Source organism: Perca fluviatilis, chromosome 6, assembly GCF_010015445.1.
Source record: "Perca fluviatilis chromosome 6, GENO_Pfluv_1.0, whole genome shotgun sequence".
Classification (NCBI taxonomy): Eukaryota; Metazoa; Chordata; class Actinopteri; order Perciformes; family Percidae; genus Perca; species Perca fluviatilis.
The window spans coordinates 18,109,640-18,123,162 of record NC_053117.1 but is presented as its reverse complement, the minus strand read 5'-3'; the positions used below and the strand labels follow the sequence as shown (position 1 = coordinate 18,123,162).

Below are 13,523 nucleotides of genomic sequence, written 5' to 3'. Positions count from 1 at the left end.
TTCTGCTCTCTCGTTGTTGTTGTTGCTGTGGAGAGTGCTTAGGAGCGTCTACAAATTACCAAAACAAAAAGAGATGCAAGAAAAATATTTTTAATTTAACTTTTTTTGTGGTAAGTGCTGTAGTATAACTAGCAGGAGACAAGTAATAATTGAGGTAAGTTTGGAGACATTACCTTATTTAATCATTAAATTAATAAATATTTTTGTTGTATCTCTTTTCGGTGTAGTAATTTGTAGACGGCCCTAAGCACTCGTCTAACTGCAGGTAGCAGCAACAGAAGCAACAGAGAGCAGACAAGTGTTCATAAACTTCTGGTGTACTTACAAACTTTGCAATCCATCGTTTTATGAGTGCATAACCTATATGTACTAGTGTAGAAGTTTGGTATCATTTCGGGCATTATTAGTGGGGTCATTTACGAGATACAAACGTGGGTCCATTAGCCCCTGCGCTAAGCTATTCAGCTGATAACGCTACTCTACGCTAACTCTCCCAATGTTAGACCCAGGTGAAAAAAGCTTCTGGGGGTGTTTGGCTCGAGGTCATGATGCAAAGGACCCTAGGGTGAAATTACTCAGAGCCATCACTTTAATGAAGGAGGTTGCTGCACATTTCTCACAATATGAATTACACATATTTGATGTGTCTCTGTTGGATTTGTGGGTTTTTCATCCAGGGTGGCCACAGATTCTGATCTGGGCTTCTCTTACATTTATTACAGCATCAAATACAGCATCCTGTCCAAAGGGAACACTGCACTATTACTTACTATTACAGTGTGAGAACCGACAAACAAACCGCAATCAAGAAAATAACATTTTCACCTTTCAAATTTTTGCAATTTTGTTGGGTGCCTGTTCATGGCCTGTGTTTGACTGCAGCTCATCCTGAAGGATGCAAGGCTCCTCTTCCAGACTCTAAAAATGGCTGCCTGGAGGCATGGAGGAATAGGGCTCCTTTTTATTAATGCTACACATTTGATTAATCTGAGCAAATCTGTTCCCCATCCAATGGCTGACAGCTCTGGGGCCGAGGCAGGGACCCCAATACACTCACACACAAACACTGTCAGTGAGTGTTGACACAGTCCAGATGTTGGCAGCTCTGTTCCAAATGAAAGCAGGGCAGCCGGCCAACAACCTGAACCACTCTCCCCATCAAATGATATGTTTACAATAATACTGTTCTGAGACTCAGGAGACACACGCACACACACACACACACACACACACACACACACACACACACACACACACACACACACACACACACACACACACACACACACACACACACACACACACACATTTAGCAAACATGCAAGCACATTCTCAAAGCAGGGGAAATGAACTAATGGAAAGCTAGCGTACCACATGGGTGCAAAAGCGAACCAACTTGTGGTGGTGCAGAAAAAGAGGGAAATAAAGAGAGAGTTTGTTAAGGCAGAGAACAGAAGAAAAAACTGAAAATAGAGAGGCAAGTTGTGTCAAATAGACTGATCAAAAGAGAGGAGCGAGTTATTATCATTGCCTTGTTTGGATCTGTATTTCCCTTGCAATGTCAGTCAGACAGAGAGAGGCAGGGGATGGAAAAATAATAGTGTAGTTATGTAATGTGCCTCGGAGGGTTGGAACTCAAACAGAGAGAAAAAGAAACACAACTGGTTCCAAACAGAGGTGCAGCAAAGGTCAGACTGTACCTACTGTTTTCTATAGCAAGCATTTTATACCTCTGGACCCCAAAAAACTATGTGACCCACTTTTGCCGGACCAAATATTACTAACCACCAGACCCTGATTCTTTTTCTTCCCTTTATCAGGCCACTACACTAAATACATTATTAGTATGAGCCTAAGGGCTGTAAATACTCATTGTTTCTCAAACATCACACATTTATCACAAATATCAAAAACATAATCACAAATGTATGCAATGCCGTTTTCCCCCCATCATGACAAAAATAATTTGGCAAACCTTTTTTCTCTCAAAGCTGCCTGGGGGTCTCTTTTTTCTTTCTCACACACACACTTCTGTTGACACACTAAAGTATCTGCACAGGTGTTTTTATCTAATGACTGCCTGAGAACATTTCTATATGTTGGCACATAACCAAACATTGTCAACATGCGTCTAATGAGCAGCCACTCAATTTCAGTCTGCTGACTCTAATCACTCGTTTGTTCTCAGCATGTTACTCTTGACTGTCACACAGTGTCAAACCTTCATGTGTACCTGACAGCTCAAAGCTTCACTCTTCTTCATTATGTGGACACACACATGCCAAATGCACACATGCAGGCGTGCGTGTGCATGTAGGCGCATATGTTCAGAAATGTGAAGATTTGTTTGGATAACATTACATGCACAAACGTGCAGGTATTGCAATAAACTATCTATATCTATAACTATTATCTTTGTTGCTGTTCGGTTCTGGACTATTTCCTGGAGCTTTAACAATCAGATAATATTTCCTTGTTGTCGGCCCAATGAAGACAAGCCGCTGCTGGTTTTAAAGAAGAAGGCTGGGAAAACTGTGTGAAATAGTCTGATAAAGAACTCAGTTCATTCATCTGTTCTAACAAGACCAGACAACAAGAGAGGTGGTCCTGTCTCTGCTGACTGTTTGCTTAGGGTTGGAGGAAGTTCCTATTCAGATTAGAATGAAACTGCAGATTATGGGAGTCTATGGGGTGATGTGGATGCACTCGCAGTCAGGCCTTTAAAGCACCCCTGCAGGTATATTTGAAGCCATTTGAAATATGACATTTTACTGAACTATGATGGTATGTACATTTTGAATAATGGTTTGTTTACTGTTAGAATTTCCGACAAAGGTGCTTAATAAATTATTGTTAAACGGCTAAATAGCATACATACCTGCCCTCACTGAGAAAAGAAAAGATTGCATAAATCTGCAAATTTGCAAAAGCTACCTTGTATATTTCCTGTGGGGGATTCCTGTTTCATCCTTCAAGAACCTACGCAGAATCTTCCAGACTAACCAAAGTGCATGTGTGGGGGGGACTGCTGTCATATCAAGCACATAGAGTAAAGAGTTGATTTGCAAAGAGATTTTCCATTTTGGCACAGCCCACAGATAACTATTAAAGCTACACATTTATAAAGAAGCTACAGGATTGCAATGAAAAGTTGTACAGGCATTCATGGTGCCCAGAGGATGAATCCTCATGACTTTGGTGATCCCCTGACCTTTTCCCTTAGCGCCACCAAGAGGTTCACATGTGTAGTATTGAGTAAAAGGTCTTGAAAACTAATGAATATATTACAGTAACATGATATTTTGGTATCAACATTCATGTCCCCTCAGAATGAAATGTAATCATTTTGGTGATACACTTTTCATCTAGTGCTAAGATCAGGTCAACATCTTACTTCATACAATATTTTGGTTTATGACCCAAACCTGAGGTTCCCATCAGACTCAGTTGTACTTTGTGTTTAGTGCTAATCAGCAAATGTTAGCATGCTAAACTAAGAAGGTGAACACGGTAGACATTATACCTGCTTAACATCAACATTGTCATTGTGGGCATAGCTCCTAGCATGGCTGCAGAGTTTCATTGCTCAAAAAGATCATCTATAATTGAAATTAGCCACACAGAAAATTCATTTTTTAATAATTTTATAATATTGCAGATATGCAAACAACTGCATTTGTTGGGTAATATATCATTGAAGCAATATAGTGTTTGAGCAAATTAGTTTTGGAGGAGTGTACTTCACCACAGAGCTTGAAATGCCTGGCACTGCTGAAACATATGGGATGAATTAACTGCATAACACTGAGGAAGAGAGAGAGAGAGAGAGACGGAGAGAGACAAAGACGAGAATATTTCCACGAAATGTTTAACTCAATAATTGAACGTTGCCTTTTATTTTGCTGTTTTCAGCCTTTTGAAGCTGCACTGTTCCATGCTATCACTGAGCTGATGAAAGTGTAATGAAGTGTGGAGGAACAGTGCCAACTTCAGCAGAAATGCCTGTGGTTCTGCCTTCCAGCCCAGGACTAACAACACAGCAGACAAACGGTGAAGATGAAAACTAACAGAGGAGTTGGAATCATTTTTAACACATACACATGCTCCCTGCGTCACATAATCTCATCCACTAAGGGGTGTGTGTGTTCGCTACGGGGGTCCATTAATAAAATATGACTGTATCATATAATAGACTCGTCTGCCAAATTACAGGAGACAGAGAGACAGCTTATTAGGAGGATTGAGGGGGAGGTGTGTGTGTGTGTGTGTGTGTGTGTGTGTGTGTGTGTGTGTGTGTGTGTGTGTGTGTGTGTGTGTGTGTGTGTGTGTGTGTGTGTGTGTGTGTGTGTGAGAAAGAGAGAGTGTTTGTGCGAGATGGAGCCTGAATAGAGAGATTAAGTGGCCTACTCTCATCAAAAAGGCACATTACCTAAGTGTTGGCATCATTAATAAGACTAAGGCAGAGCCAATCTGCTAACAAAGGCTCTAACTGTGACCGAGGAGACATAAGAGAATTACTCTACCACTGTGCAGAGGAAATTCTCGCTTTTTTATTTTCTTTCTCATCCCGCCAGCACACAAATATAAGCCTATATATGCATGTATTTACATATTTGCAGATAGGTACATTTCACACATGCTTATGCACATCCACACACACATAGCACACATCACACACAAAGCAGGGCACCACTCTAATTCCAAATCAAACTGCCATGAGTCACACTGTCACCGTGGCAACAGTGGCCAGCTCCATGCAGAACACATTCTGTCATATCTCTGGTGTTTTTTTCCTATGCACCACACACAGACATAACCAACTTTCAGCTACAGTATTCCTGCACTGATCTCTCAAGTGGATCAATGAATAAAGCACTGGGGTGTGTAGATTTGGCAGTTTGAGGTCATAGTTCAGATTATTATCATTCAAATCCATAAAAACATTTAATTTTCTTTCATCTTAAACTCAAAAACTGCATTTGTTTAGCCTACCTGTCGTATTTGCTGCTTTAACTACAGTGAGTGATGATGCTCTCTGTCCTGTGGATGTGACATGAGGGTTTTGAGTCGCACTGATATATTTCACCACCAGATGGTGTCTCCCGTCACTGTCATCACTGTGCAGTGGAGAAAAAGAGAGAGGAGGGAGAGAGAGCTAAGATATTGCCTGCTCTATCCATCTTCATAAACACAAGCAATAGTCATCCTCTGAAAACACCAACAGAGATAGATTGAGGGATGCTTGGTTACACGGCAGGCTTCCGGGTTAGTTGTCCTGCACTGCAGGACTATCTGTAGTATATGTATGGCTCTGCCTGTTGTTGGTTGTCTGTCTGGCTTTGGACGGGCCTCAGTCACTGATGTTTATCGGCAGTCACTCATGCATCCTGACTCAAATTTTAATTGTTAAGGCTTGGAGAAAATCATAAATACTTAGCAACGAAATTGATTAAAAAATGATGCAGAATTAGCAGTGTCACTTTTGAGAGTCTTATTTTTGCTTCCTGCACTTGTCTTGAAGAGACACTGCAGCACTTAGGAATAAAGTCAGAGCGAGCGCTATAGAGAACTAAATCCTTTTTTATTTTCATAAAAAGTGACATTGGGCTGACTTCCTCTTGGAAGAGGTTACATGTCTTTCTCTGGAAAGCAACGACTACAGAAAAGAACAACTTGCCATAAATGGCACATATGTTGCTTCATAGACACTTTTGTAGACTTCCTGAGGCTTCATAGTGTGCAACACAATGCGGTGCTCATGCAAAGCTAACCCTAATGTCACCAGATATAACAGGCAGACCATAGTTCCTAAGGTACAAAGGCTGAGCTTTAAAATAATACATACATGCAGGTGAATCTGTTTAGAGGAGGAGATGTATTGCCAAAAGTCAACAATAACAATTGGGATAGTTTACAGGTTCAGACTGTTGTTAGTATGATAAGAGTTAAAGTACTTTGTCAGCAAAACTGGGCAGAGACCAACAACAAAGCAGGCTCTGATTTATTTCCACAAACTTGTCCTTTTGTCTTCCAGAATGTGCTTCCAGGACATACGCTGTGGTGAAACGTTGATTAATGCAGGTTGGATGAAGTGGGCAGATTTTTGGAGAAAGAATCAACAATTTGAGAGTATAATCACCAAAGGCCCACCCACTCCATCGATGATACACTTCAAAGCTCCTTCAAAGATTCCACCAAACGAAGCTCATATGTCTAGGCTGGCAGCTATGTTAGGGATGCAGCTGGTCGTTGTTGGACTGTGGTTGAATGTCTGCACTTTCTGCAGTGTGTCCAGTACTACTGCCTCTTGTCGGCTCTTATCTGGGGCTGTCTCACCAATTTGGGTCACATTTTCCTCTCTACAGACAAATTAGCAGCACAGACTGACTTTAACAGAGAAGCAAATCAAAACTTTGCTGTGTTAGTTATAGCTTTTCTTTAGACAGACAGACATGTATTCTCAGTTCACATTCTAGGCAAAATGTGAGAACACATTGACAGTGTCATGAAAATGATTTTGATGATCTTGTTTGTGTCGTTTGTCTTTTAGGTTAGATAGTGATGTTTTTCTCACGCAGGTACAGAATGTACGTGCATGTCGGCGGTCAGCTGGCCATCAACTATAGTCTTTGCAATACGTTCAAGTACAACTCGGACTATGCATATTTTTTAAATGCAACCCTAAATCTATCATTCCAAAGGAGTCTGGTCCACAGAGGATTGGAGGAAGATCCTCCCAAAGTTTTGGAACATTTTCCTTAAAAGCAGGTTGTTTAGGTTTGGTAACAGTAAACCTACAGGCTTGAGCACCACAATTTATAAGCCCTGTCCTCCTCCTACACTTTCTGAGTACAATCCTCCACCACAACATTTCAATTACAGTCTGTATCTCTAGATACCATATCATAACACTGATCCAGTTCTGCACATATTTCTTTCTTTTATTATGCACTTCCATAACTGTACTGAAATATTTCTGCCTTGCACAGATGTCACAGTAGATAAGAATTATAATATTTCATAATATTGTTATATAAAGCTGAAAGGTTTTGGAAATGGAAGCATCAATAAGGCAAAACAATACCTTGGGAAATTTAAATTCAATCTATTTTGTACAGCATGGGGTCTCCACCTACTGACCAGGTGGAATACATTGTACCTTTATATTTCCATTAAAAGTACCATGTGAATTCTTTCAAATATAATTTTTTAATTATGGTGTGCTCATTCCAGTTGTGAATCTTTCAATAATGACTACCTCCATCTCATTAGTGATGGTATTGTATATGTTTATATATGCAATATGTGTACCTTGTGCAGTGGAAAACACAGTCTTGGAAGAAACTACATTTTATACTAAACCTGGTGAGAGAATCCACACATTGCACATCTGATTGATGATCCTGTTTTCCTCTTTTAAGTGTAGCTCTGGCTGAACAGTACATCCTTCATGCAGGATGTGTTTTGCTGTGCTGTTTCATTGTGATCACAGCCCTGGTGATCTATCTCATCCTCTCTCTTGTGCTGGATTTGGAGTGGGGCCATGTGGGCTCATTACAGGCATCAGTAGAGAGTGATTTGGGTGCAGCCCCACTGCAGCCCTGACTTCCATCTGAGGGGGGATTTTTTTCAGCATAACACCGGTGGTGCCAACTGTTCCATCAGCACTACTAGATACACTGAGACACATTTGGGCAGCTCACCCTGCAACCATGGTAACAGAAGAATTTTACTAGTTGGCAGCGGCCAATAGTGTGGCACTTCCCACTCAGCTCCGTCCAATAGCAGAGCAGCCTGCAGCCCAGCCCACCTAGAACATGTGCTGATGGGCTAGTGCAGGCAGGATTCAGAGATGTAGGCTTGGCTAATGAACAAGTATGAGAGTAAGAGTGTTTAGGTATGTGTGTGTGAGCGTGTGAGAGTGTGACTGAATGAGGCTGTAGCATAATGTAATGAGAGGATTCCCTCGCTTTTAACCGCAACAAGCGAACACATTGTGTGGGGTATTACTTATTCACTGAGACCATCTGAAATTCAGCACAAACAGCACAGCAAACCATCCTGTTATCTTGCTCCGACGCACACAAACGCACACACACACACACACACACACACACACACACACACACACACACACACACACACACACACACACACACACACACACACACACACACACACACACACACACACACAAAGTCTCAACTGGCTCTTGGCACAGAAAAACTTATCAGCCTTATGTCGGCATGTGATAAAGCAGTTTTTAGGAGCTCAGAATATTAAATCCAAAACAAAAAAGAAGAAAATATGTGCCACCATCAGCTGTCAATAAAGTCATTTATTATTTCACACAATGGATAACATGAACAACTTCAACTGTAGTTCTTCTTAATAAGTGCTCAACACTGCCAGCCAACAGAAGGGTAGCAAAAGAATGAGCTTTTCTTTCTGAGGAAAGAGAAATAAAACAAAACAAAATATGAACCTACAAGATCATGAAAGATAAACATGACCAAAAGCATGCCAGCGGACATGGATATACATATATATTGCATGTATATATGTGCTTAAGACATATATCTGTATGCCAGCAAATGCAAATACAAAATATATGTGTACATTTACACATACATACTGTGAAGGATATATGCATATGCATGCGCATCTAGTATTTACTCTATATGTCAAATATTTGCAGTTTTTAATATTCATACAATGTACAAAAATGCTTCATGAATTAAAAAATCCATTACAAAAAGAAACATATCAAACAATGTACAAGTCCTGCTCAAAATTCAATTGAAATTCAACTTTCGGCTTGTCTAAAATATTTATGCATACAATCAAGGTGAGCATGCAAATAAAGGAAACCCACTCTAGAAAAAGGTTGAAATACACTATGTATACAAACTAAAATATGCCCACACTGTTAGAAGAGCTCACTTTGTGCTCTAAACAAGTACATTTATTGGTTTTCTCAATGCTTCATCTGCACTTTCAGCTTTGAACAACATTATAGCTTAGAACTGTAACGTATGCTGTGAGGATGACTACATGTACATTTATGAGGTTCTGTCTCACGTGACCCCCTCACTCCATGTGTAGGACACTCATCACAGCATGCTACAAAGGGAATAGGGGGTGATAGAAATGTAGGTGCCGTTATATCCCATTCTAGTCGCTGTAGTGAACTGGTAAGTGTTGACTTCAGTAAATACACCTCAACCACTGATTTAAGGTCAAACTGCGCTGCCCTTGATGCTAGGACCAAAAACAAGGTAAAGATCCTTACATCAGTGCTTAGGGGCCTCCTGTAGCGTCTGGTCCAGATTAGCTGCTAAATACAACAACAGTGACCTTGAACCCTATTCACAGCCACATCCCCTCTGCAGTCTCTGTATAGAGTGAAAGCTCTGGATTGGGACAATACTTGTCAGTGTTAGAAGGCACCGGAGCATTGGCTGGTAGGAGAGACAGACAGGACAGACAACACCTGGGGTCTTTAACTCTAACATCAGAAACTGCTGACCACAGTATGGAGTAAGCTGCCAAGCATGTAGTCTCTACACCTCACAGACCACAAATCTAGACCTCATCTTCACCACAACCGACTGCAGACCCACCAAAAGTCATCTAGCAAAGCAAGGTTAAGCACACTAACTTTGTGTATTTTTGGCTATTTCCTCTGAGAACTCCCCCCACACACAACACTCTTGCTTACTCTTCGTGCTACCGCACTGGCCCAACTGGCTGCAGGCAAAATAGCTGAAAGTCAGCGGGGATTCCTATTTTTGGTCGAGTACACTACAGTGGGGCTTTTATCCTCCAAGAACTTTTAAAGGTGTGATAAGGCAAATTATTTTAGCATTCTGTGTAATTTAACGGACTGGAACGATGACTGTCAATGTACAGCAGAATTTGTCGAATAGGCAAATCAATTAGAATAACCATTTTTGTATGTTTTCCTGGGTCTTGAGCAGTCTTAATAGAGAGAGAAGATCTACTGTGGTTTTAGGAGACAGTCCCAGCATAGCCGAGCCCAACCAGTATCCATGCAGGATGGACATACTAACACTATTTACAACAAACACTTCAATACTGTAGTTTTACATCTGGTTAAGGCTGTACTGCATAGAGCTGCAGTAACTATAGTTTTCATGAAATGATAGTCACTTTCTGCACAACTTATTACAAATTATTACTGGTATTATTCACAATTCTTGTAACATTAATTCATTTTATTCAGTAAATAAGACCACTTATTTCTCTTTGTCGAAGGGTGGACCCAGAACAGAAATTCCTTTTAAGGTCATTGCCAGGCATGGCCTGATGCATAGCAAACAGCAATGTAGGAGAATGTGGTTTCCATGACAACCACCTCTGACATCCTCCTTCGCCAAGTGCATAACCAGTTATCTGTTTTAAATAACTGGTTAAATACTAGGCAGAGTAAATGATCCTCAATTATATGTGGGACATTGAGTTTAATCAATATCTCTGGATAGAAACACATCTGACACAGTGGACCATCGTGTTTCCACCACTGCTGTAAAGCAGTATGTAGGCCACTACATGGTGTGTATTCAATACAGTAATATCACATTATATTCATCAGCCCAGCCCTTCTAGTTCTGTTATGATGATATGGGTCAGAAAACTAGGAGGAAGCTGGGAGACAGACTCAGTGCCCGGTGACAGAGAATGCTGACTATGGAAGCTGTGAAGGGACACGGGCAGTGTCAGGGTTCTGATGACTAAGACACATGCGTCATATGAACAATCATGAATATTTTGGGTCAATTTCTGGGGAGTTCTCTGCCACTTGATATTTCTCAGGTCAAATGTAATTGGTGAGAGAAAGAAACATAAGGCACAAGTTGAACTGCTGCAACTGAGAATCCCACCCAACCCAAAGAAAACTGAATTTCCTGAAATAAAACCAAAGTTGTCAAAGAAACACTGATCCATTGCTTATATTCTGAAATACCTATTCGAGAAAATACCAACCACTACCCAAAGCCACAGATACTGTAGATAGAGTTTAACAAAGGCTTGACATATTGACACAAACAAATCCAAGATGGCTACATTCTAGAGTGCACATAGGGATGCTTTACATTGGTGCCAACATGGTGGAGAGTTTGTCAAACTCTGATTTAGATTCTTTTAAATAATACATCCTTACATTGAATACTGAGACTTTGGTTTCTAAATCTAAATACTGGATTTACTTTCAAAAAAATATTTCCAAGGATATGGATTAAAAATCATGTTAAGTAGAAAGACTGGGATCGGCTTTTTAAAACACTGACTGTGAGCCCTCTTCTTCAGCTGAACTGTCCAGTCACGATTCAGGCTTGGGCTTCAGTTTTACGCTTTTGGCTGCGCAGCCTGCATATACAAATTGATTAAAATAATGCATGCTCTCTGGAATGGATATCCACACCATCGAAGGCCAAAACATAAGGCTGGAACAAGCATGTAAGTGCTGCATTTGATTGATGCAAGTGTATGGTTTTTCATAGTGCAATAAACCAATTTTAAGTTTTACCAAAAACACACCTGATATTCCTCCTGTATGCAATGCAATGCCCGCTGGATATAAACACAATAATGAGTGTATGAATGAATATATGTGGTTCTTTCTGTCTGAAAACAAACTTGTCTTGAGTCGCACCCATGTCTGTTTTTGGTTATAAAACAATACACAACTTTCATTGTCTATGGTACAACAATTCTATTTGATATACTGTATGCCAGTACATGTCTACGAGCTGGTTTCTCATTGTACAAGGCAGGCAACAGTGGACTTGGTTTCTATGTACAGTCTGGGACAGTCTCATCCACCATATTGCCTCTATGTCACTGCACAGGACAGGCCTGAGCAGGGAGGGAGAATTAAATGAAACAGGGGGTAGGTTGAGGGAGCACAAGCAATGGGAAATGTAAAACATGATTGGGAGTAGATGAGAGGACAAAGGTAGGTGAAGTTGAGCGGCAGGCACCAGGGAGGGCTAAAAAATTGGGGTGAGTGTCGAGCGGGGAGGAGGACCAGGGATGAGGAGCTGCCAGCAAGTATCAGTTACTCCTCGGAGAGAAGAAAAAAACAAGGAAGGTACAGATAAGGGAGTAAGTAATAGGGTAAGGTGGCTGAATTACTGCTGTTTTATCCCACATGTCTTTGACAAGCTTCCTCAGAAAGGCAAAAATAAGCAGAGCTGCACAGTTTAATATTAACCATTACCCCTCCCCTTGCTGGTAAATATATGGCTAAAGCCACATTCAGATACAGTATCATAAAATACAATACACATCACTGTATCAGATACATAAAGAATCACATAATATCCTACACTAAGTACCACACACTTTTATAGCATCAGATTCAGTATCAAATAGTACCATATAGTGCCATTGTAAATGAAGGTCCAATGAATCCTTAAAAGGCTCATGTCTGGTTGGGTTTAGCAAGTGGAAGTGCTCCCTCCTCCTGCTCCTCCACTGACCCTCTGTAGTCCTCACTAATCAGAGAGGAGAAACAAGTCAAAGTGCACCAAGGAGTCCCAGAAATAAGGGCAATGCATCTGAAACAGCACTGACTCCAACAACTGCTTTCCGTTCAGTTACAGAGTTGCTCTCTCTTGCCGGTCTACTGACTGGAAGGAGCCCATAACTGGTCCCTGCTGTGGCCCCTGCCTCTGCGTTTCCCCCCTTTGGCCAGTGGAGGCACAGATCGCGCTTGATGCACCACAGTCTCAATTGTTGCGGAGATGGAATCATGATTTGAGAACTCCAGATGCTCCGGGGTCAAGCTTTGCCTGAGGCTCTGCCTACCTGGCAGGTCATCACACCTCTCCAGGACAGGCATCCCCTGAGTCCTCCCATCACCTCTCCTACCGGCAAACATGTCCAAACCTTGACCATCAGCCCGATCGTTCGCCATCCTATTAGTCGGCTCTGATTCCACTATGGGTTGTTTTCGGGGCCGCCCAGGCCGTCTTTTAATGACATTGTTTCCTGTTTTGGCTTGTCGCTGCAGGCGCTTGGCACGGAGGATCTTCTGCACATGCTCAAAGTTCAAAGAATGCATCCTCCTCACGTCCTTCTGGATCTGTTCCACCTCACGTCGCTTATATCTCCGCTTACTGGGAACATCTGGGAGAGGAGAAAGTGAGCATAAGTGAGGTGAGACATCACAAGGTAGATAAATAGCAGAGCAAAGTCTATGTAGAGTAACGACTTTTCATGATAGCATGTCAGTCAAAAAGAGCAGCCTTGAAAAGGCAAGGAAAGATATCATGCCAATTTAGCTCATGGAGAGAATGTCTTTTTTTGCTTCAAGAGCTTCCTGCTAATTTTGACATATTCATGTAAGCCTTTCAAAGCCCAGCTGAGCCAGGAGAGCAGATCCTATCCTGTAATTGTCTACTAGAGAGCAGAGAGGAGAGGAGAGAGAAGGAGATCCCATTCTGCTAGCAGGAAATCCACAGAAATGTCTCCTTCAACCATTTAATATGTCACTA

General features: G+C 41.3%; 1 protein-coding gene across 3 annotated transcripts in view; it reads right to left on the bottom strand.

Moving 5' to 3' along the window:
• Positions 1-13,523, bottom strand: part of setbp1 (SET binding protein 1) — a 54,130-nt gene that overhangs the window by 5,735 nt on the left and 34,872 nt on the right. Inside the window, exon 7 of one of the 3 annotated variants that reach the window (XM_039802746.1) lies at positions 8,321-13,155. The exons of 1 other annotated variant lie outside the window; for it this stretch is intronic. In XM_039802746.1, the coding sequence (XP_039658680.1) occupies positions 12,650-13,155 (506 nt within the window). In that variant the 3' untranslated portion in view covers positions 8,321-12,649. Of the gene's footprint in view, positions 1-8,320; positions 13,156-13,523 lie in introns of those variants that run through there. One more of the 3 variants, XM_039802747.1, reaches the window with a different exon arrangement.